The 22,467-nt window shown below is 45.4% G+C and overlaps 1 protein-coding gene across 1 annotated transcript in view; it reads right to left on the reverse strand.

Moving 5' to 3' along the window:
- The window catches only part of LOC134531740 (uncharacterized), a 50,408-nt gene extending 29,155 nt beyond the window's left edge, over window positions 1-21,253 (reverse strand). Inside the window, exons 1-3 of the mRNA XM_063367649.1 lie at window positions 20,570-21,253; window positions 20,303-20,443; window positions 17,150-17,706 (exon numbers count right to left, since the gene is read on the reverse strand). Of these exons, the coding sequence (XP_063223719.1) occupies window positions 17,150-17,706; window positions 20,303-20,443; window positions 20,570-20,811 (940 nt within the window). The 5' untranslated portion in view covers window positions 20,812-21,253. The remainder of the gene's footprint in view (window positions 1-17,149; window positions 17,707-20,302; window positions 20,444-20,569) is intronic.
- Window positions 21,254-22,467: the final 1,214 nt, after the last annotated feature.

Consider the following 22,467-nt stretch of genomic DNA (forward strand, 5'->3'; position numbering starts at 1 on the left):
GGCCTACGTGTTGCTAGCCCAGTTTATCAAGTGTAATGTGTTAGTGGAATAGTTGTTCGCCTAAGTGTAATTCGTCATGTCAGGGCTTATGTATCACCGTCGTACGGCAGTGCGCCACCAAACTTAATAACGATTCAGTCCCTGGGACACACCTAGTCACCACGTAGAGTCGCCGGGGACACGGGCCTACGTGTTGCTAGCCCAGTTTATCCAGAGCTAGGTATTAGTGTAGTGTATTGTGCTTCAAAATATCGTGTGCCATGTCAGTGTCTTTTGTAACTTTCGCGTCACGTATACGAGTCTGCCCCTCACGCGCATAAGAATCGTGAGCCGCCACTGAGGAAGTGAGCTGCGCTTGTGACTAGTCGCGTCGGGCAAACCGTTACGGCCAGAACGGGCAGCACCATGTATTGGGCTGTGCTGTATTAAATTCACCAACTATCTGAAGAAGTTTTGTGTTATTATTCAGGCGTCCCGAGTGGCCTCAACAGCTCGGGGGGCCCTACTGCGTTGACCCCTACCTCTAGCCACAAGGCCGAACCTTCCCTGAGAACACGAACCTAACAAAATCACGTCTAAAGAATCAGAGGTAGCGGGGACGGCGTCAAATTGGCGCCCGACTAGTGTGGCTTTCATTTTCTAAAAATTAATTTCCAAATTTTGTTTCAAATTTTTCAAATTTTTTCTCAAATTTTTCAAATTTTATACTTCAAATTAGTGTACCAGTAAGGGCTCGCGTAGGAAGTCGGGAATCGCGCGGAAACGGACGCGACGCGCAGACAGCCAAAGGAGCGGGCACCTGGCGATAGGCGCGCGTCAAGTTACACGCCAGACGCGCATCAAGTTACGCGCCAGGCGAGATAACGGCTGTGGGAGCGGAAGTCCGCGCGCCTCGCACACGGATCAGGTGGCGCAGCTGCGCAGCTGCTACGCGCCGAACAGGAGCACGAACATGAGCCGTGACGGAGCGGTAAAGATAGACATGGAAGGGGTATGCCACGCATGCCTTCTGCCAGTGTTGCCAATAAATCATGCCGCGGCAGGGGTTTTCGCCACCTGTACCTGCGACACAGATAGGAAGCACAAAACAGACTTTGACGACAGAAAATCAGGGCCGACGTCTACAATTCAGTGCGGCGCGAGGGGATGTCATCGGCGGCCCGATGAGGTGGCGTTCTGCCACCAGTGCGGCACCATGAGGCACCGCTCGTGCACCGAGGCCCGGGAGTTCCTTAACTTCCGGAATGGGCTATTCATGTGCCGCGCGTGCGAGCTCACGCTGGACAGACCGTCAGCGACGCCGGCGGCCCCTGAGGCACCGCGCCCCGGCGGCACCCTCAAGCTGCCGGAGTTCGGAGGGCAGGAGCACGAGGACCCCGCAAAGTTCCTGCGGACATGCCGAGACAGGCTGGCACGATACGCGGTGCCTACAGATGAGTGGACGGAGAAGGCGTGCGATCAGCTGAGGGGGTGTGCCCTTGACTGGTGGACCACAGCCGGAGAATACGGCATGGAGTGGGGTGACTTCGCCAACGGACTGGAGGAGCGTTTCAACGACGCCCGTGCCCGGGCCCGGTGTCAACAGTCACTGTTCTGCCGGACTCAGGAGGCGGGGGAGAGCGCGGAGGCCTTCATCAGGTCTAAGGCGCGGCTCCACCGACGGCTGGCGGAAGGGGAGGACGACAGCAGCATGCTAGGGGTAGTCGTCCAGCTGATGCTGCCCGAACTGCGGCCATTCCTTAGGGCCGCCACCGACAAGGGACTGGAGACGTTCGTGCGGGTGGCGAACGAGATGGAGCGCGACGTGCAAGTTGTCCGTCGCAGCCGCGAGCCGCCCACCCGACGGCCAGGAGCGTCGCCACCGATGTTGGCGGCCCCCGAGGTCTCCAGGGCTCTGGTACCGTACGTGGAGCCAGTGCCGAGGCAACAGGGGGAGCAGCCGTCCCAACGTGCCGCACCCAGGGAGAACACCGGGGCACCAAACCAGGGGGCTCCGCGCTGCAAGTACTGCCGTGAGGAGCGGTACCACTGGCACGACGTCTGTCCCACGCGGGCAGCTGTCTGGCAAGCCCGTGGGGCGGGCGGCCCCACGTCGGGAAACGCCCGCTAGGGGGTAGTGCCATGGCTGGCCACTGTCCCTGGAACCCTAGCCCGGCCTCCACTGTCACCCCGGCACGCCCCGTCAGGACGGACGGGCGCGGCGCACCCGACTCGTCAGCGGCCTGCATCGGGTCGTCGGCGAGCCGCACCGGACACCAGGTGGCCCCGGCGACACCGGCAGCACCTGCGGTGTCCGCTGACACACCGGCACGCCCCGTCAGGACGGACGGGCGAGGTGCACCCGACTCGTCAGCGGCCTGCACCGGGTCGTCGGCGAGCCGCACCGGACACCAGGTGGCCCCGGCGACACCGGCAGCACCTGCGGTGTCCGCTGACACACCGGCACGCCCCGTCAGGACGGACGGGCGCGGCGCACCCGACTCGTCAGCGGCCTGCACCGGGTCGTCGGCGAGCCGCACCGGACACCAGGTGGCCCCGGCGACACCGGCAGCACCTGCGGTGTCCGCTGACACACCGGCACGCCCCGTCAGGACGGACGGGCGCGGTGCACCCGACTCGTCAGCGGCCTGCACCGGGTCGTCGGCGAGCCGCACCGGACACCAGGTGGCCCCGGCGACACCGGCAGCACCTGCGGTGTCCGCGGAATCACCGGCACGCCCCGTCAGGACGGACGGGCGCGGCGCACCCGACTCGTCAGCGGCCTGCACCGGGTCGTCGGCGAGCCGCACCGGACACCAGGTGGCCCCGGCGACACCGGCAGCACCTGCGGTGTCCGCTGTCACACCGGCACGCCCCGTCAGGACGGACGGGCGCGGCGCACCCGACTCGTCAGCGGCCTGCACCAGGTCGTCGGCGAGCCGCACCGGACACCAGGTGGCCCCGGCGACACCGGCAGCACCTGCGGTGTCCGCTGACACACCGGCACGCCCCGTCAGGACGGACGGGCGCGGCGCACCCGACTCGTCAGCGGCCTGCACCGGGTCGTCGGCGAGCCGCACCGGACACCAGGTGGCCCCGGCGACACCGGCAGCACCTGCGGTGTCCGCTGACACACCGGCACGCCCCGTCAGGACGGACGGGCGCGGCGCACCCGACTCGTCAGCGGCCTGCACCGGGTCGTCGGCGAGCAGTACCGGACACCAGGTGACCCCGGCGACACCGGCAGCACCTGCGGACCGCCTGACGGCAGCGGCAGCGCCCCGGGAGCAGTGTGGTGAGTTGTTCCAATTAGGGCAGTTGGGACCTGGGGCGGGGCATTTACTCCGGATTCCCGTCAGGATGGATGGACAGCCGGTGCATGCTCTTGTCGACACGGCCGCCAGCCACACGTATGTGTCGGCTCAATGCTCGAGCGTACGGGACATTGACTCAGGGGCGGAGGAGGTACAGTTAGCGACGCAGGGGGCGACAGCGCGTATTGTCGGCCGCTCGAACATCACCCTCTCCATCAGGGACCATGTTAGTCACACAACAGCACTAGTAGTAGAGGGACTACGGGAGACGCTGATCCTAGGTCTGCCTTGGCTGGCGCAGGAGGACGCCACTGTGGAAGTCAGGGAGGGGAGGTTGCACGTTGGCCACCACGAGCGGCGCACAGTTTACAGCCTGGGCTATCGGCCACCCGCCGAGCAGGGGACACCCATCACGCTCGCGGACTTGAGGAACGGTGTGCCCGCTGCCCATGTAGAGCTCATAAACAATGTCTTGTCTCAACAGCCACAGGTGTTTGCGGCCACAGATATGCTCCACCGTACCACAACCACGGAACACACCATCCCCACCCGACCTCACCAACCCCAGTTCGTAAAACCATACGGGTTCGGACCCACTGAAAGGCACGTCATCCAGACCCAGATCACGGAAATGTTACGCGATGGAGTCATCGAACCCAGTGAGTCGCCATACAACTGCCAGATTGTCATGGCGAACAAGAAAGATGGCTCCATGCATTTTTGTGTGAATTTCAAACCAGTCAATTCAGTAACCATACCCGCCCCACCACCGCTCATCAACATAACAGACGCTTTGGCGGGGCTGGGCGACGCCCGCATCTTCACGTCCCTGGACATCAAGTCCGGGTACTGGCAGGTGCTGGTACGTCCAGAGGACCGCCCGAAGACCGCGTTCACTGCCCCTGACGGCCGGCGTTTCCAGTTCTGTGCCATGCCGTTCGGGCTGATGGACGCCCCCGCGACCTTCCAGGCCATGATGGTGCGTGTGTTAGACGGGTACGCGGGCGAGTTCGCCGCCGCGTACCTGGATGACGTCATCATCTGGTCACGGTCGTGGGAGGACCACGCCCGGCACCTCGGCCTGGTCCTTGAGCGGCTGGCCAGACACGGCCTCACGTGTGCCCCCCAGAAATGCCACGTGGGCGCGGCTGAACTGGAGTACCTAGGGCACATGGTGGACGCGGAGGGTTGCCGCCCTCTGCCAAAGCACCTGAACCTTATTGAGTCCAAACCCGCCTCTCGAACCCGCAAGCAGCTGCAGAAGTTGATGGGCCTTCTCAACTGGCTGCGCTCGTTCATTCCGCATTTTGCCAGCGTCACCGCCCCGATGACGGACTTGCTGTCACCCAAGCTCCGGTTTCAGTGGACCAGCGAAGCGGACGCCGCCCTGGATGCGGTGAAACGGCAGTTCCGCGAGTGCCACCAGCTCGCCCGTCTGCAGCCTGACCTTCCCCTGTTCCTTCAGACAGACGGAGGGGATGGGGGCCGTCCTATACCAGGTGGGGGACAAAGGCGTGCGCCGGGTGGTGGAGTACGCCAGCGCCAAGTTCGGCCAGCCTGAACGGCGGTACCATGTGAACGAGCAGGAGTGCATGGCCGTCGTTTGGGCTATGCGCCGCTACCGCCACCACCTGGAGGGCCGCCGGTTCACGCTGCGGACAGACAGCCAGTGTCTCCGCTGGCTGGACTCCGCCCAGAGCCGCAAGTCGAAGTTCACGAGGTGGGCGTTGATGCTCCAGAACTTCGACTTCGCGGTCGAGCACGTCCCTGGACGGGACAACCAGTTCGCCGACGAGTTGTCGCGCCATCCCGACCCACACAACACGTTTCAGGATGACCAGGACTGGGAGGGGCTGTTGCCGCCAGGGGGAGTCGCGCCGCCGGTCACTCCAGGGGAGGCGCCCGCAACTTTATTCCACATCCCAAGGGCCCCCGATCATCCCGCCGTCTTGCCTGTGGAGACCCTGAGCGGATTAGTGGAATTCGTGAAACAGGCCCAGCGGACAGACGACCCCACACAGGCCGAGGTGCGGTCATGTGGGGAGCAGGTTCACCCCTACCACAGGTGCGTGGACGGGGTGTTGGAGACCCGGGTACCAGGGGACATGGACGCCTGGGGCCTTCATGTGCCGCTCGGTGCCCGCGAGCAGGTCATGGGCTTCCACCACACGCACGAGCTGGCGGGACACCCAGGTGCGCACCAAACCCAGTTAGACATCCGTAAGACCTTCCATTGGCCGGGGGTGACGCGGGACGTACGGGACCTAGTGCGGCGCTGCCAGCAGTGCCAGCAGAGGAAGACGAGGCGGTCTGACAGGGTGGAGCAGCAGCGCCCCCGACGGCCCCGCGACCCGTTTCACACCCTGGCCCTGGACATAATGGGGCCCTACCCGCGGACCACCCGGGGAAGGAGGTTCTTGGTCGTCATCACAGACATTTTCACCCGGTGGGTCGAGGCGTTCCCGGTGTCCAACGTGCGCGCCGGAACCATAGCCGCCCTGCTGGACCACGAGATATTCCCGCGGTATGGTTTCGCGCGCGTGCTGTTGACGGACAACGGCTGTCAGTTCAGCGGGAGGCGCTGGAGAGCTGACTGTCGCCGTTGGGGTCTCGACCACCACACCACCCCCATTTACCATCCCCAGGCCAACCCCACTGAGAGGCGGAACCAGGAGGTCAAGGCGCAGCTGCGGCTGAGGTTAGGGGACGACCACTCCAAATGGGACGTCCACCTGCCGAAGCTGTTGTATTGCCTCCGGCGCCGCACCAACGCTGTCACCGGTCATTCCCCTGCCGAGCTTCTGTACGGGAAGAACTTGGCTTTGCCCGGGGAAAGCAGGGTGGCCGATGTTGCCATGGGCACGGTGGCGCGCCCCAATCATGAGGAGGGGAGGGAGCACGCCAGACAACGGCAGGCCCAATTCCTGGCGGCCCACACGCCCATGACTAGTCACCCCCCACCCCCCATCCAGCCAGGTCAGCTGGTATATGTCAGGCAGCACCACTTGTCGTCCGGGGCGCGTAACTTTTGTGCGGGGTTGGCGCCCCGATGGTCGGAGCCGCGGGAGGTCCTGTGGAGGACGGGCCCCTCATCCTATGCGGTCCGGACGCCAAGGGGGCTGCCCGCTAAAGTGCACCGGGACGACCTGCGCGTAGTCGCGCACGGGGTCAGAGTTGGCCCAACGACCCCCTCTTCACCATCCCCCACACTCCAGGAAGCCACAGATACGCCGCGGGAAGGAGCAGCACCTGAACCCACCACCCGGGGGGACATGCACACGGGCGACACAGACGTGGGTAGCCCTGATCAGGCACATGAGTGCAACCAACCCGACCTCCGGGACACCCCGAGCAGGTCCCCGGTGCCGCTGGCCACAGTTCCGCACGTCCCCGAGGAGGTGGGGAATCCGTTGGTCTGGTTTCCTGACGAGGAGGGGGAGGAGGTCTGTGAGGAGGAGGACGACGAGCCACTGTGGCCGCTGGACCTCAGCCTGGCGGACGCCACGTTCCGGGTATCCGTGGACGAGCCCGAGGAGGGGGAGGAGGAGCCGGACAGTAGGGATAGGCGCCCCACCCGCAGACGTCGGGCCCCGGTCAGGACGTGCTGCGCGGACGACAGCGAGCCGGTAGAGTTCGCTCCTGTCCCCGCCGTGGAGGCGAGCTGCCCGACCACCCAACCGGACACGAGGGGACCTACCACACTCTGCACAGTGGAGACCCCTACCAGCACAGTCCCCACCACACGACCACAGAGGGCCCGCCGACCCCCGGCCTACCTGGCGGATTACGAGTGGTCCAGGTCCCCGTCGAGCTACTCCACCCGGGCGCGGCCCGTAAGGGGCGATCCAGGTGTGCCAACACTCGTGGCCGGACCCCTATCATTCCCCCCGCCCACGTCATCCATTCCACCACCCTGCCACACCCCGACCACACTGACCCCCCCACCCACTTGTCACCATATTGAGCTAGAAGAGGCGCACGTCGCTGCCCAGTCCCAGGGGGGGAAAGGACACGGGTCAGGGCGTAACCCCTTATCATTCATTGAGTGGGAGAGGTATTCAGGGCAGAATGTTTACATCACAACACACCACCACTCCGCCGCGTAGTGTAGGGCTCGCAGTGCGGCGAACGTCAGTGAAGTGCTCAGCGTGTGAAGCGAGGCGTTGATGCACATAGCGGTCTCAGAGAAGGGGGGGCATTTGACGCCGACCGCCAATGCTCCTCTGTCGCATAGACCGCTATGCCTCATCAACGTCTCGCAAAAGCGTGTGCACCGAACGCGCCCGTGCGCGCAGCAAAGTGCAGTTCGTGCGACGAGGCGAACGCCATACAACGAGTGCTACACCGGCGCAAGGATCCGGCCGGGTGTGGCATATCCTTCCGCCGCACTACAACAAATTGTTATAATTATGTTTTTCCACAGGATTTTATTGAACATTGTTTTTCAGTAATTAATAATTAAGTCTTTGCTAAATCATGTTTCACTGTGCGATTTGTCCCGAACCTGGCCGGTTCAGTTTCCCGCGAAATTCACACGTTTCCGCGGGAGGGCTGGCGGGGGAGGGGGGTCGCGCGCGGCGACACCGCCAGTGTCCTTCGAGAGCTCAACCAGGCCGGCAGCCTGCGCGCAACGCGGAACCTTCAACCTTTGCATTCACCGACATGTAGTTTTCCATAGTGTAATTTCTTTTCAACCTTTTGTACAGTTCCGCGGTCGGCCTAAATTTACCATGAGGTACTTAACTTAATTCAATCAGCGCTCCGAGATGAGTGTTTTACGTCATACGTAAGTACTGTGGGGAGAGTATGTGTTTTTACGTCGGCGCTTTACGCCCAACCTAGCCTACAGGCTACTTAGTTTTGGCCCGCACGGGGCAGCCAGCAGGCGACACGTGCCATCCAACTTAATAACGATTCAGTCCCTGGGACACACCTAGACACCACGTAGAGTCGCCGGAGACACGGGCCTACGTGTTGCTAGCCCAGTTTATCAAGTGTAATGTGTTAGTGGAATAGTTGTTCGCCTAAGTGTAATTCGTCATGTCAGGGCTTATGTATCACCGTCGTACGGCAGTGCGCCACCAAACTTAATAACGATTCAGTCCCTGGGACACACCTAGTCACCACGTAGAGTCGCCGGGGACACGGGCCTACGTGTTGCTAGCCCAGTTTATCCAGAGCTAGGTATTAGTGTAGTGTATTGTGCTTCAAAATATCGTGTGCCATGTCAGTGTCTTTTGTAACTTTCGCGTCACGTATACGAGTCTGCCCCTCACGCGCATAAGAATCGTGAGCCGCCACTGAGGAAGTGAGCTGCGCGTGTGACTAGTCGCGTCGGGCAAACCGTTACGGCCAGAACGGGCAGCACCATGTATTGGGCTGTGCTGTATTAAATTCACCAACTATCTGAAGAAGTTTTGTGTTATTATTCAGGCGTCCCGAGTGGCCTCAACAGCTCGGGGGGCCCTACTGCGTTGACCCCTACCTCTAGCCACAAGGCCGAACCTTCCCTGAGAACACGAACCTAACAAAATCACGTCTAAAGAATCAGAGGTAGCGGGGACGGCGTCACATTCTTTGTAATTTTTTAGGCATATGATATGTTTCAAAATATTAAATTAGTGTCTAAAGTGCCCTGAAAACATGTAAAAACTCTGGGCCGACTATCGGACAGTGATAGTCGATAGTCGTTGCGCGGTGTCGCACTGGGTGTGTTCCTGCACCTAGTGGTCGCACATGCCCTACTGGGATGGTGTTGGCGCATGATGGCCTGTGTAAGTAGAATCGATAATCAACTGTTATCAACACACATTATCCTTAGATGTAGTCTCTTTGTCGGATAGTCCCGTAAGACCAAAATATAATAAATGTTTGGGCTCAGACATCAAGAGCCATGAATCCATGTTAATAAATAAAGACTTTACTGTGATGATCTGGCAGGTGATTGTGCTGTTTTTAAATAAAAAGTTTCTACCCAGGAGTTAAAGCAGCCAAGTTAAGCCCTGCAGTCTAAACGATGATTTAAAAAAAAGGTTCTTGATTATGACCAATAGTTACCAGCATGATGCCACGTAAACCCCGGGTCACAGTCCTACTCAGACTGCTGGTAGGCTCCAGCATGTTCACTCTCGCACTAAATTTGTACCAGAAAAAAAGTAAGCTAGAATTACATGTTTATTACTCAATATTATATTAAACAATTGCCTTTAAATAAACCGAGTGGTTTTACGGTTCGACTAAAGATCCTGATTTTCTTTAACTTACAATAACTTTTTAACGTGATAAAGTCTTATAAATCGATGAACGTCGGCTGCACGTACGAAAAAGCATGACTCATCGTCACATTCCGCCTGAGCCGAGCGTGCAAGAACCGGCCAATCACCGTGCGAGAAAATCTTCTAGAATATCAAACAGGTTAAGGCCGGGCTTTTTAAAAGCAGCAATTTAAAAATTTTTATTTATTTGTCCAATTTCGTCATTTCAAATTAAAAATTTATTGACATTGATTTGATTTCAGTTTATTTCTATAGCTAATTGTTCGTGATTATATTCAAACAAATTATTTAAATTAAATTTGTAAAACCTGTAAATAATATTTGAAAATTAAAAAGTATGCAATTTTTCATCAATGTTTTCTTATGACGTTATCACGTAAAATTATCGTCGGTAAACCGACTTAAGGCTAAGATCCTGAGTTTCTCGCGAGTTGGCAAAGACACGCGTAGTTATCTTTGTCCTCAACAGAGCGCACTAGTAGTACGGCTGAACGATGTAGCGACGCGCTGAAAAAGGATTGAGGGGGGGGGGGGGGGGGGGGGAAAGAGGACGCTGTTCTCAGAATTCTTATCTCCCAGCGGGGTGTCATGTTTACGACAGGTCTGGAAGAGGGGGGTGGGGGAAGAGTGTACTCTGCCTCGGCGAGCATTTAGATTTCCAATCCCTTTGCCATTCTGTCCCTTTCCACCACACCCACTCAAGACTACTCGATCCTCAACAAAGCGCAAGGGAATAAATATTACTATTTTTGGTACATTTCAGTTAGAAACCTGTACGTAACCGAGTGCAACCCAAGGTAATTATAATAAATATTAATTTGGTGCACTACACATATACGATATACAAATTGTATGTTTTACTGCGGTGATTATGTGGCCAAAACTGTCAGATTTGGTCTCTTTTGCAAGAACGCTCGTTCACAGCTAACCACTACATTCAAATAAACTGGCCAGTAATGTAGTTTTCCTGCCCCTGTAAAAAAAATAATAATTTTTAACTGAGTACTACAAAGGTTTTGCGCTTCTACAAAATTATTTTTTTTTTCCACATTTTGTCACAGGTGTGTGCGTATGTGTATTATACAAACAGTTGAACGTTGACCATCTAATAGCATGACTTTATGTTGCAAAACGGTATTATTTGCTATATTGATATCTGATTAGAACTGTATTTTTCTGTGCAACTATATATATATATATATATATATATATATATATATATATATATATATATATATATATACAGGCGAACTTTTTATACTATCGGATAATTTTTTGTAGCTGAATATCTGTCTTCAAAATATTGCAGGTTATTGAATTAATTTTAGTGTTTTAAATGTATTATGTTTTTATGTATGTATACATGAGGCTAGAGCTAGAAAAAAGTTTTTGTTTGCTTTTTTAGCTGACCTGTGGCTTTTGATTACACTTTTTTTTTATATGTGATGTTTAAAAACGTTATTAGTAAATGTCCTGGCATTCGTACTTCTTGTAAAAAATATAATCATATTTTCGAAAATTAAACTATCATTTAGTAATTTATTATTGCAATATAAATACTTGTGTATGCCAGTCGCGTCTGGCGAAATGAGGAGCTCCTTCACGCTATCCCTACTGGTGACGTCAAGCATCACTGGTAGTTCGTTTTTTATGTATGAACTGGATGTCAAAGAGGCTCGAAATAAACATCAGTTGTAACTAATAATAATAATAATAATAATTTAATTATGAAAGGGCCACATACTCGAAGAATCGCCTTCTCTACGCAATCAAACGTGTTTTAAAATATCTAAGGAGTAGGCTACACGTCATAGGTTGTATAAGAATATTTCGGAGGGAGCTAACCAAGGATATTTTATCGTGCATACAGATAAAGTGATATTTTAAGAGTAGTATTATCCCCCCCCCCCCCCCCAACACCACCACAAAACTGATGGATTTATTGGCACATCCGTACATAAAAAAAAAAAACACTGCTCCAGAATCTGCACCTGAATCGTCTTAGTGGGAAAAAGGTGTACATAAATTACGAGATCACTGAGGTTATAAGGAAGGTAATCAACCAGAGTAAGTGATTAGGAGCAAGGAATACTAATGCAATAAATATTCCATTGATATAATTTAATGATAATTTTTACTCACGTTTTAGAAGTTGATATTGCTGAATAGCAAATTTGTCATTTTAAAATATTGTAACAATGAAAAATTGTGAACCAATAAACATTTTTTGCTTAGTATATCATTTTATTATGTCTTAAGACAAATGGAAACTAGATATTATGAGTACGAAATATTTGTAAGTAATAAAAATTTACATAATAAAATACTTACATTCATACAAAATACAAATATTTTTCTTAGATATACAAGTACCTATATCTACATTTCATTTTCGGCCAACGAACAAATAGTTTTGCTTTGGGCCCTGATAATAATACATAATTACATTTTCATTTTTCACCAAAAGTACATGAGGCACAAAAGTCAATAAATCTTAAACACACAATAAAAATATACCCAGATACAAACACCAATACAATAAAATAAAATACAATACAATACAATACTAATTTTAACTGAACATTTTTTTGGATATATGCATAATTTTATTAAAATTAATCAGAAAGTAATGCAGTTACATGTTTGCAACCTTACGTACTTCACTTGCCTTTAACGAATCCGGATAAGTTCAATGTTTAGCCAGCCTAAAAGGATGTTTAGATTTTATTTTTAAACGCATGTGAAATTAGTCCTTTTTTTTTTAACACTTCATCGCTGTCACGTGAATTTACGGCAACATACATTATTATTGTACTTTTGTTTTGTAGTAACGATCTGTAGGCTAAATATGTACATGTGTTTGTTGAAACTTCGTTTTAAACATCCATATACATAAATTAATTTTGTCAATTTATTTATAGATACCAGTAAAATACAAAATAAATTATATTTATTTTACGTCCTCTTAAATTATTTAAATGATATATAAAATATGACCAAAAATATTTCAAATGAAGAAGTATTTTCAACTTCAAGTACGCGAGAATTACACAGACTCATTTACTTGCGTATTGCATAGCATACATACTTCACGTCCATTTCTGACAGTCTTGCAAAGTCACTTCCAAAGTATCTACAAGTATATTCTTCAGGCGAATTCGGACACGGCATTATAATCTTACATTATATCTAGAAGACGTGTTCTTACATTTGCTTGGAGTTTTAAATTATTTTTTTGAAATAATAAAGTCAATTTTAAAGTTTAACTCATTGCAGAAACACTTACGCAATATATTTGGTGGTTCTCTGCAAGTGTATTTTGTGTTTTATTATAGTTTGATAATGAAGTTAATATGAATTTATTGCCTTTTTTCTGATATGTGTATACATTAGATGTATATGAATATAAAAATTTATGTAACAGGATGAATCTTAAATGGTTTGAACAGTTATCTATAATGACTGAGTAGGTTTTTTCATTAAAAGCCTTTCTTTTTTACTGTTTAAGTTGGATTTCTTTATAACTCAAAAAAATTATCACGTAACTAAAAAAATGAATAAAAGAGCAAACTTCTGTTCGTATGTAGGTGTTAATTTTGCTACCGTTTAAATCATGAAAATAATGTAATACAATTTGTTCTCTAGATAATTAGATTTAGAAGTAAGGCTACATATTTTAGTCATTACCATGGTACGACTTCCGGAAAAGTTTTACATTTATATATTTTTTTTTACAGAAGGTACCGGAGCTTGCAGGTTGCGCAGAAAGGAATTGTATTGTTTGTGAGAGTTCTCTGTTCGCAGTAACACCTATGATATATGTTTGATGTTCTGTTTACAACTCATCGTTGAAACTAAATTTTACAGACTGATTATTATCCTTTTATTTAAAATCTAAGTTATTTACAGTCTTTAAAATATGCTTTCTTGCGTTTCGTTTTGTTTGTATGATATTTGAGTCACCCGCAAAGATAATGAGATAGATATTTTATACTGCTTCTTTCGCAGTTTTTTTAATTTTAGTCTTGACAATGGGGAAGCAATTATACAGGCTGTGCTAAATATATAAATTATGCTTTATGTCATTGAGATCAAACTCTTCTATTTTTGTGCATTTTATAGTATTCCTAGTTTAGTTAATTTATCCAACAATATATTTATACAATCAAGGCCTTAGATGCTTTATAAAAAAAACTCAACTGATTCATAATCAGTTGCCGTGTATAGATTTATTTTGTAGATAAAAAGCAGTATGGGTTTTAGTGCTTAGAGTTGATGTAAAACCATGTATTAAATTTGAAAGTATTTTGTACTTTTCATACTTAAAATTATCATACAATGTTCAAATATTTTTCGATATAATTAAGGACACCTGTATTTCGTGAATACATCTCGTGTCAGGCTATTTCACACATAACTGTAGCTTTTTTTTCTTAGAGGTTTGGCGAATTGCGGGCGTGCAGCAGTACGGTAACTACGTCCTCATTGGCCCCGTCAAGTGCGGGAAAACAGCCTTCACCGACCACAGCCAATAATTACAAGAAAAATCTACAGTGTTTTGTTAAATACCTTGACACGAAATGTATTAGCGAAATACAGGTGTCCCTAAATATAAGACGTAATTGCTCTCGGACGATAATTTTCTTTACTGGTATTATCACCTTTCTTATGCAGGAGAATAGTTTTTGTAGTCTTGTGATTCCCATTCTGAAATAATTCCAATAATGGAATATGTGTTTATTATAATAAATGGAGAAGTGTATATAATATTAGCAAATGGCTCATTAAAAATATGAAAAGAAATAATCATAAATTACAAATCATTCTACTGCACATAAATCACAGATTTTAAAAAGCAAAAATTACTATAACATTCAAAATATTACAGAGCGTGCAATGTAGAAAACACGGACGCATGTTGTTGTCTAAATGCAATAAATAAAATACAAGTCTGCGGCTTTAAAAACAAAAGAAATAAAATGTTTCATAAATATTCAACGCTTGTAAGGGTACAACTATTACACTGATATGACATAGTTTTTCTAGTAAGTACATCATACAAATTCCTAACCAGGCACACACAAATATATAATTTGTGTTACGCTTCAATAAATTTGGCCATGATTTAAACCTAATAAATAAAGAATGCAAACAAGCTAAACTCTACAGAGTATCGTCGAATAAAATCTGGCCCAAAAGTAAATCAATATTTTAGTGCTCAATACAATTCGAAGGAAATGGAAGATATTTTGTAGTATTATAAATGATAATACAAGGATTGCTGATTTGGTTTTGTATTAATTTTGAGCGTAAAACCACCCCGAAAATATTGAATAAATTTTTCAGTTAAGCTGCATATAAACTGAACTGGTTTGCTAGCTGTCTTGCTATCGTAAACATGACTGTGAGTCTGATTGGCCATGTTGGTGATATGCACGATTTTCAAGGCTGTCTCCCGATATTATATATGTGTTTTATTTTTATACAAAATGAAGCACGAATATGTTATATATTTCTTGTATGAGATACTAGTTGCAAAGACGTTACAGTTTGATTTTATGGGTAGTGAATCAGTGGTATAAAATAACTTCATTTATTTTTTCCCGATAACATCTTTTTGACATTAGTATAATATAATCACTCGCCAACCAGAGAACCTTATTTTTTGTAGTCATGAAAAAAAAATGTTTGTATTCAATATCAGCTAATAACTTACTATTGCTTATGTCATCAAATACATTTACAGTACTGTTCAATTTGTACAAGCATGAGAAGTAAACAATAATTAGAATTTTTTTATCAGATATAAAGCATCACTGTATCAAATTTAAAAAAAAGAGTTCTCGTCAGCCACACAATTTCTGTCTCTCAAAATTCACACATCTGAAATTTTGCGTTTCTTTGAACGACTTTCTTGTGCCTGTATAATATATTCTGGCTCACGAATCGGTTGTCCCCTGGGACGACATGGATCAGCAAGCTCTGGCAACAAGCAGTTGTTAAAAAATCGCAACAATTTTGACTCCATTTTCTCAAGCCAGAAACAATCATCTCTCACAATTCTTTCTATTGAAATGCCTTTCGTTGTCCAAACGACAAAATCACACCACTTTCTTCGTGTGATGTGTAATTGCCCTTGCACTTGATAGTAGTAATTGTGAGAGCGATTCAAGCAAAGCTCGCCGTCGACAACTCTGCAAAAGAACGTTTTCAGCTGCATTGCTGCATCTAAAGGGTTAAGTTCCCTTGCAGAGTATGGACATTTCACCTCCACCAAACCATCTTCATCAACTAAACCATCAGGAGAAGCTGCAAGAAAGCAATGCTGAAGGTCAACGAAGAGACCACATTGTTTAACAGTATGGCCTGTTTGTTCTTCGTATAAAGCGACAGCTATGCGCTCGTTTGCTAGACCATGTATTGTGGCAGCATTCTCCAATACACGACTGTACACAATCGCTTCCACTGTCACTTTACACGAAGTATTTTCCCTCATTTTACAGACACGTCCGAAAAAGGAAGCAGTGACTCGTTTTCTCCGCTCCTTCATCCACAACTGACTGCTTCCTTGATCTCGTGTCTGCACCTCCAGATCATTCCTTTCTTGCACTGTAAGCTCTATGCTTCTCATCACAGACTCAGTCAGAATTTCTAGTTCAAGACCAGAAGCTGGAGGCTGAGTTGCATGAGGACCATAGCTCTTATCACCCTGTGGTTTAAATGATTCCGATTTCCGTGGTACATGCGGATTCATATCCAACCTTCGCCTACAGTTCGCCTGCTGTTTCTGTCTTTTTGCCATTAATCGCTTCACAGTCACTCCAGGGCTGTGACCTGTGATCGCCTTCATAGTTTGTCCATGCCATTTGTAGCGAAGTTGGAAAGACAAACCAGCAGCAGTAGCCCTACGGCTGTAAGACCCCTGCTGTGAACGGTTTATCTGCTTACCGCCAGCCATCCTTGCAACTAATGACATGTACATTTCTGCTTGGTTGGTTGTGAGATCCATTACAAGTGCTTGTGACTTTGCTCTCACTCGGTCAAAAGCTTGTTTGATTCCCACAATCAATTCACGAGGCAATGCGTCATAACTGCCGGGATTTGCTGTTTTACCAGCTCTCTCACACACATCTAAATTGCATAACTTATGGTCTCCAAACACATGGTTGGGCACATTTAGAAGTGTTGATTGAAGTAGCATAGCATCACCCCCACAGTTGCTGATACAACCTCTTGCACAGCGACAGAGGGCTTTGATTTTCGACTGGCTGAGATGCCGCATATGGATGCCCTTGGCTATGGCATAAAGATTCTTTTTGAGATTCTTCACGACATGGTTAGCACATTCAATCTTTTCAACATCTCTTCCGTACGAAACATTTGCAACTATGGCTGCATGCACACTTGAATCCCCATCACCAACAAACTTCTTAAATTGAAGTTTGTACTTGGCTTCACAGAACCGGAAACCTTCCACTATAATGTCTGCCTCCATTGCAGTGGAAGAATCAGTCCAGTTCCGGAAACACAGGTGAGGCGTGGGTTCCTTTTCCATCCGTTCGCTCCGAATGCATGTGGTACAATATTTGTTTCTCACACCAAGGAATAACAATTTCTTAGTGTAGAAGCCAATTATTATAGCACATCCAGACTTAGCAGAATACCTATGACCATAGGATCTTTGGCTCCAACCTCCATCCAAAATTCCTATGGTCCAAGCATATTCCTCATTTCCAACCATACAGATGCGTCCATCATCTTTCGCCATAGAGAACTCTTCCAGTGCAGCATCTTCCATTTCCTTCTGCAACATTGCCTTCCAGTGCTCTCCGATTCTGTTCTCGTGATAAGAAAAGCAACCCGGGCTCATAGGATGCATATCAATTAGTGACAATAGTTCATACAATGGTCCGTAGCCTAGACCAACCGAAATTGCGCCCCAAACAATCTTATCGTTGATATCTAAGTTGGTATCGATTTTGCATTTTCTTTTTCTTCCCACTGGAAGGCATTCCACAGGCTCAGATTTGAACTGCTGCTCTTGATTGCAGTGAGTGCACTTAAATTTAAAATTTGTCAGCAGACCGTACCTGTTGACACTTTCCAGAAAATATGTTCCTGAAGATGAAATGGGACACCTGTAAAACCAACATAATAATAATTTCTGGTAACATCTCCCTAAAACATTTGTTACCCGTTTGGCTTTCACACAATAAACAAGACAATTTTTTACTAGCATCGGCAATTTAGCTATAACTATTGCTATACATTGGTACTCAAGCTGTTAGGTTGTGATTTTATTAATTTCATACAACTGCTCTAACAGCATAATATTGCATACATCCAAACTACTGTCGTTAAAATCGAACATAAATAGCTTGCAGTGAATCCTGAAAGATCTGCCCGACTCTTTGTGATAAAAGATTATTCTATATATACGTAAATGTACGTTGAAGTGCACTGAGGTAAGGTGGTCAAGTTATCAGTACGGGTGTTACCTCGTTTCACCATACACAATAATCTTAGCAGCTCCTGAGCTCTGTCGAGTGACATGTGAACAGAATAGAATGAAAGAGATAAACTTACATGCCAGTAGGTTCGCTAATTTTTGAATATGAACAGAAGCTTCTTTATCTTTGTACTTATCAATATAATAACATGCACACCACTACAGTTTTCCCAAACTGTTGATGTGCATGTCACAATTAAATAAAAAAATAATTGTGACATGGCTCGAACAGATATACATTTTACATGCTTAAAAATTATGCTATTTTAATGTAAGTCTGAAATGTTGTTCAAGAAAAGGATACAATTTTCATTTGCATTTCACTGTGCTGCAAGAAGCCATATGGCCATGGCCACATTTATTCGCGCATTTGCCCTCTTACACATCATGGTATAGTAAAACACTATTTCGATCGTCATCGTCTTCACCTCCAAAAAATTAATAATAAAAAATTAATAAAAAATAAATTGGATATTTACGTTGAGGTATTAAAATGTTAGGTACTTACTCGTAGAACAGATAGGTACTATCGCCATATCGGCAGACACGTTGGCACGTCCAACTGTCGTAAGCCAAGCGTGCAAATGTTATGATGCTATCTTCTTATAAGTAACAAGAATATGCACAATTAGAATATTACGTTTTTAAATTATTAAAAAATATATTTATCTTGTTCCTTTTACTATGTTTCTTAAAAAATTTCTGCAACAACGTTCTTCCGAAAGAAGGTATACACCGATTTTAAAGGTGCGTGCCTACTTTTTAATTTTATTTTTTTAGTAATTAGAAAATAAAAATTGGTACTTTTCCCACTTTCATCATTGAGGCTGCGACCCAAATTTAAAGTTTCCAGCCCTTTTGACAGTGGGTTGGAATTTGTATAGGCCATTGTGTGAGCGAGTGAATTACTTTTTGCATATTCGAGCAATTCTAAATTTAGGCCCTAAGTTTAATTATAACAATTTCACGTCAGCCAGAAAGCTCAAAGGCTGGTAAAACAATATAATTTTATTTCATATAATTCTGTATCAATTTCATCTAAGTATTACACACCCATTTAAACACAATTTCTATACATAATAATTTTACTTCAGCAAGGTCTTCGGTTTCTTGTAACAAATAAAATTACCTAAAAAAATAACTGGACATACTTAAACAAAGTTTTTAAATTGTAACATTTGCCAAAGAATTTAAATAAATCTAACTGCAAATGTAAGAACACAGTATAAAGGTCTTTAAAATTGTATTTTGGAAAATTACCTCAATGTTTATTTGCTAAAACTCCTCATTTCACTTGTTGTGTGTGCGCGCACGTGGAACTTATGTTTCTATGATCATTTATAGTTGCAAATAATGTAGCGGAAGTTAAATTGAAAAATATATAATTCTTTCTGGCCAATATTTGTTTACAAACAAAATTTTACAGACCCCAAAAGCAAAAAAAAAAAAAAAAAAAAAAAAGAATCGCCACTGCCTTGTAATTGTGTTTCTAACGAACTTGTATAACTAACGAAAATGTGTAACTGCTAGGGGTTAGTGATACAATAAATGCTTGGGTAGTGAAAAATCCATTGTTGAACGACAGCATCGAGAGATTGGCCCTTATTTTGTATCGTTATATACATAACTAAATAATTACGGGAGGAAGTGGCCGTAGGCGGCTGGTCCGCTCGGCGCGCAGGGGGGTTCCTTTGCGCGGCTGCCAAAAGTATGAAATTAAAAGAAAAACATAATATTGTTCGTACTGCAATTCAACTTTGCATTGCTTAGTGTAAAACTATACGATAAAAATGGAACCCTGTAATTTTTTAGCATAGTAATTATTTTTTTTGTTTGTTGGGGCAAAAGTCCATCTTTCCCCGATGAAAATTTTATATGGTGTGCAATTTTTTTTCCACTATAGTGTTTAACCTCTTATCGAATAAAGGCTTACTACGTTAGTAAGTAGCTCCACCACAGTTCACTCGATATATGCGTTAGCTGTGATTACATTGGCTATTTATCTCTCCTCGTCAATATGGCTCAAATATATTTTCCTTTTATTTTCAACATTTATTAATTTAAATCGGTATTGTTACATATCTATCCTATTTACTTACTAACTAATGAAGTCAATAAGTTTGTAGAAGAATTTTCAACCTTCCAGCCGGTTAAACGTTCAGAAGGCGGTAAACAGTAGTGGAAAAAAATCTAAATAACTCAATTTTACATAAAACAATTTTTACCTGTGTCTCTCCAGAAGACGGCATTGCACCATGAAGTGACGAACGTCAACCATCATTCGACCCTCTAACATACTGAGTCCCGGATCTGTCTGTGGCAATGGAGGCTCGTAAACCACTATCAGCGGAGGAAGGTCATCATTCCTAGAAGAGTTATTCCCTTTTAAGAAACATAGCCCATACAATAATTTTTATTCATATGAGTATTATCACATGAATTCTAAATTTACCTGTCATATCACAAACAAGATATGTAAGTGTAAAGCTTACCCTTGATAGTCATCGGACAGAGTATGTGTACTGTCATCAGTGTTGCGTGATGTACACGCCGCCACTGAAGACGCCATGGTGGTTACATCTGGCACTGTGGGGACCGAACTTTCACCGCCTGGGCTCTCTGGCAAGGTTGGTGTTGCAGGACCATCACCAGCAGGCAGAGGGTTCTGTGTCAACCCCAGCTTCTTCTTTTTTCTCGCTAATGTTGCAAGCCTAAGTGAAATAATATAATTCATTAGAGTAGTTAAAGAATTTTAATTTGCCTTTGCTTTAATATTCATTAAGTTTGCTAGTTTAAGATTTATTAAAAATTTATTTAAAGGAAACTATTTAATTAAAAATAGCCTGTCCCCCCCCCCTTCTTTTTTTTTGTGATTCATCTGCTGTTTGCCTAGATTTAGTCCATTAATCATTAATCTCTCTGTTGTCTATTTTCATCTGTAATATTTTTTAAAATATTTCTGAGTTAAGTGGTTTTTGTTTGTTGATTTTACTCTCGAATTGTTTAAGGTTTTTTCTGGGTGCACTTATAGCAATTTTTGCGGAAATTTTGATTTATTTACTACACATTATAGCATAAGTTTCGACCAATAGGTGGCACGGTAAAATGTCTAACATGTTTTTTATGTGATTAATTACGCATTTGTATTTAAAAATGCTTAAACTGTCTTTGGAATTTTGAATTATATTCTGAACCACCTTTAGAATGTTACTGAATTTTACGTAACTATAAAAGATGTTGTCAATAACTTAATATGTTGCTCAGAATTCATATAGTATTACATTTGGCAAATTTTAAACCTGTAGATGCTCTTTAATAGTACTTAATTTTTTTTCATTATTTTTGCAAACAGTAGTTGTACCTTCGGAAATAAAAAGTAAATATTACAAAACTAAACTTGAAAAATATTTATCTACTGTATTAATCTTTATGCTACAAAACGAAATTTCGTTTGTGTGTGGGTACATTTTCACATTTGTAGTGTTACGTAACTGTTTACATACACGGATATCATCGTGATTATGGTTAAATATTTTTTTTATAAAATTAGTCAAGATTTAATTTAATAATGGGCCATTTCAGCGAAAAACTTGTAATGAAATGTTGGTATTCTGTAAGACAATGAGTTGAAGGATTGCTGGAATCAGAAGAAAAAAACAGTATGTGACGAAATTGTTTGTTTGTTTTTTTCGAAAGAGGAAGTATCTAAAATAAACTTAATCTCATAACGTGCCAGAGACGATTAAATGTTATGTTTTTGTGCACGTAAACTGTCAACAGAAAATAAAATTTTTCTAAATGGCCTGCTTGTTTTTAGTGCATTATATACTGTATTTTATATACGCATTTGTTATAGGAATATACTATAAACTTTGACTTAATGGAACGATGTACGACATGTAATATTATTTGTCTTGTCATTTAGGTTGTATTTCCCAGGTTAGAACGAACAGTTACAACTCAAATGGAATTTTTAAGTAAGTACAGTCAAGTCCCCATACTTGGGACAGTTTTGAACTTTGAACTCAAATAAACATAATAAATTAAGCTTTAAAGCACAAATAGTGCATGACTTGTTTCTGAAGGACTTTAGTACTTTTTGAATAATTAAATGTTTTTTCGAAAAAGCTTTCCCTCTCCTCCCCACCAGTGAAAAACAGTGTTGTCCCAAGTAAGGAACCACTACCCCTAACTTGGGACATCATGTGTTTCACACAGTGTACCATGCTAAGAAGCCTGTAATTTAACATAGGACAACATAATTTTGTTTAAAAAAGAATGGCTTACAAAGTAGGCTATAAAGTAATGGTTGGAGATACATCTAGACACCCAACATGACTATTCACTAAACAACAATTATTTGATAATAAATATAGCCTAGTATTAATAT

The sequence above is a fragment of the Bacillus rossius genome, chromosome 1 (genome assembly GCF_032445375.1).
Source record: "Bacillus rossius redtenbacheri isolate Brsri chromosome 1, Brsri_v3, whole genome shotgun sequence".
In the NCBI taxonomy this organism is placed as follows: domain Eukaryota; kingdom Metazoa; phylum Arthropoda; class Insecta; order Phasmatodea; family Bacillidae; genus Bacillus; species Bacillus rossius.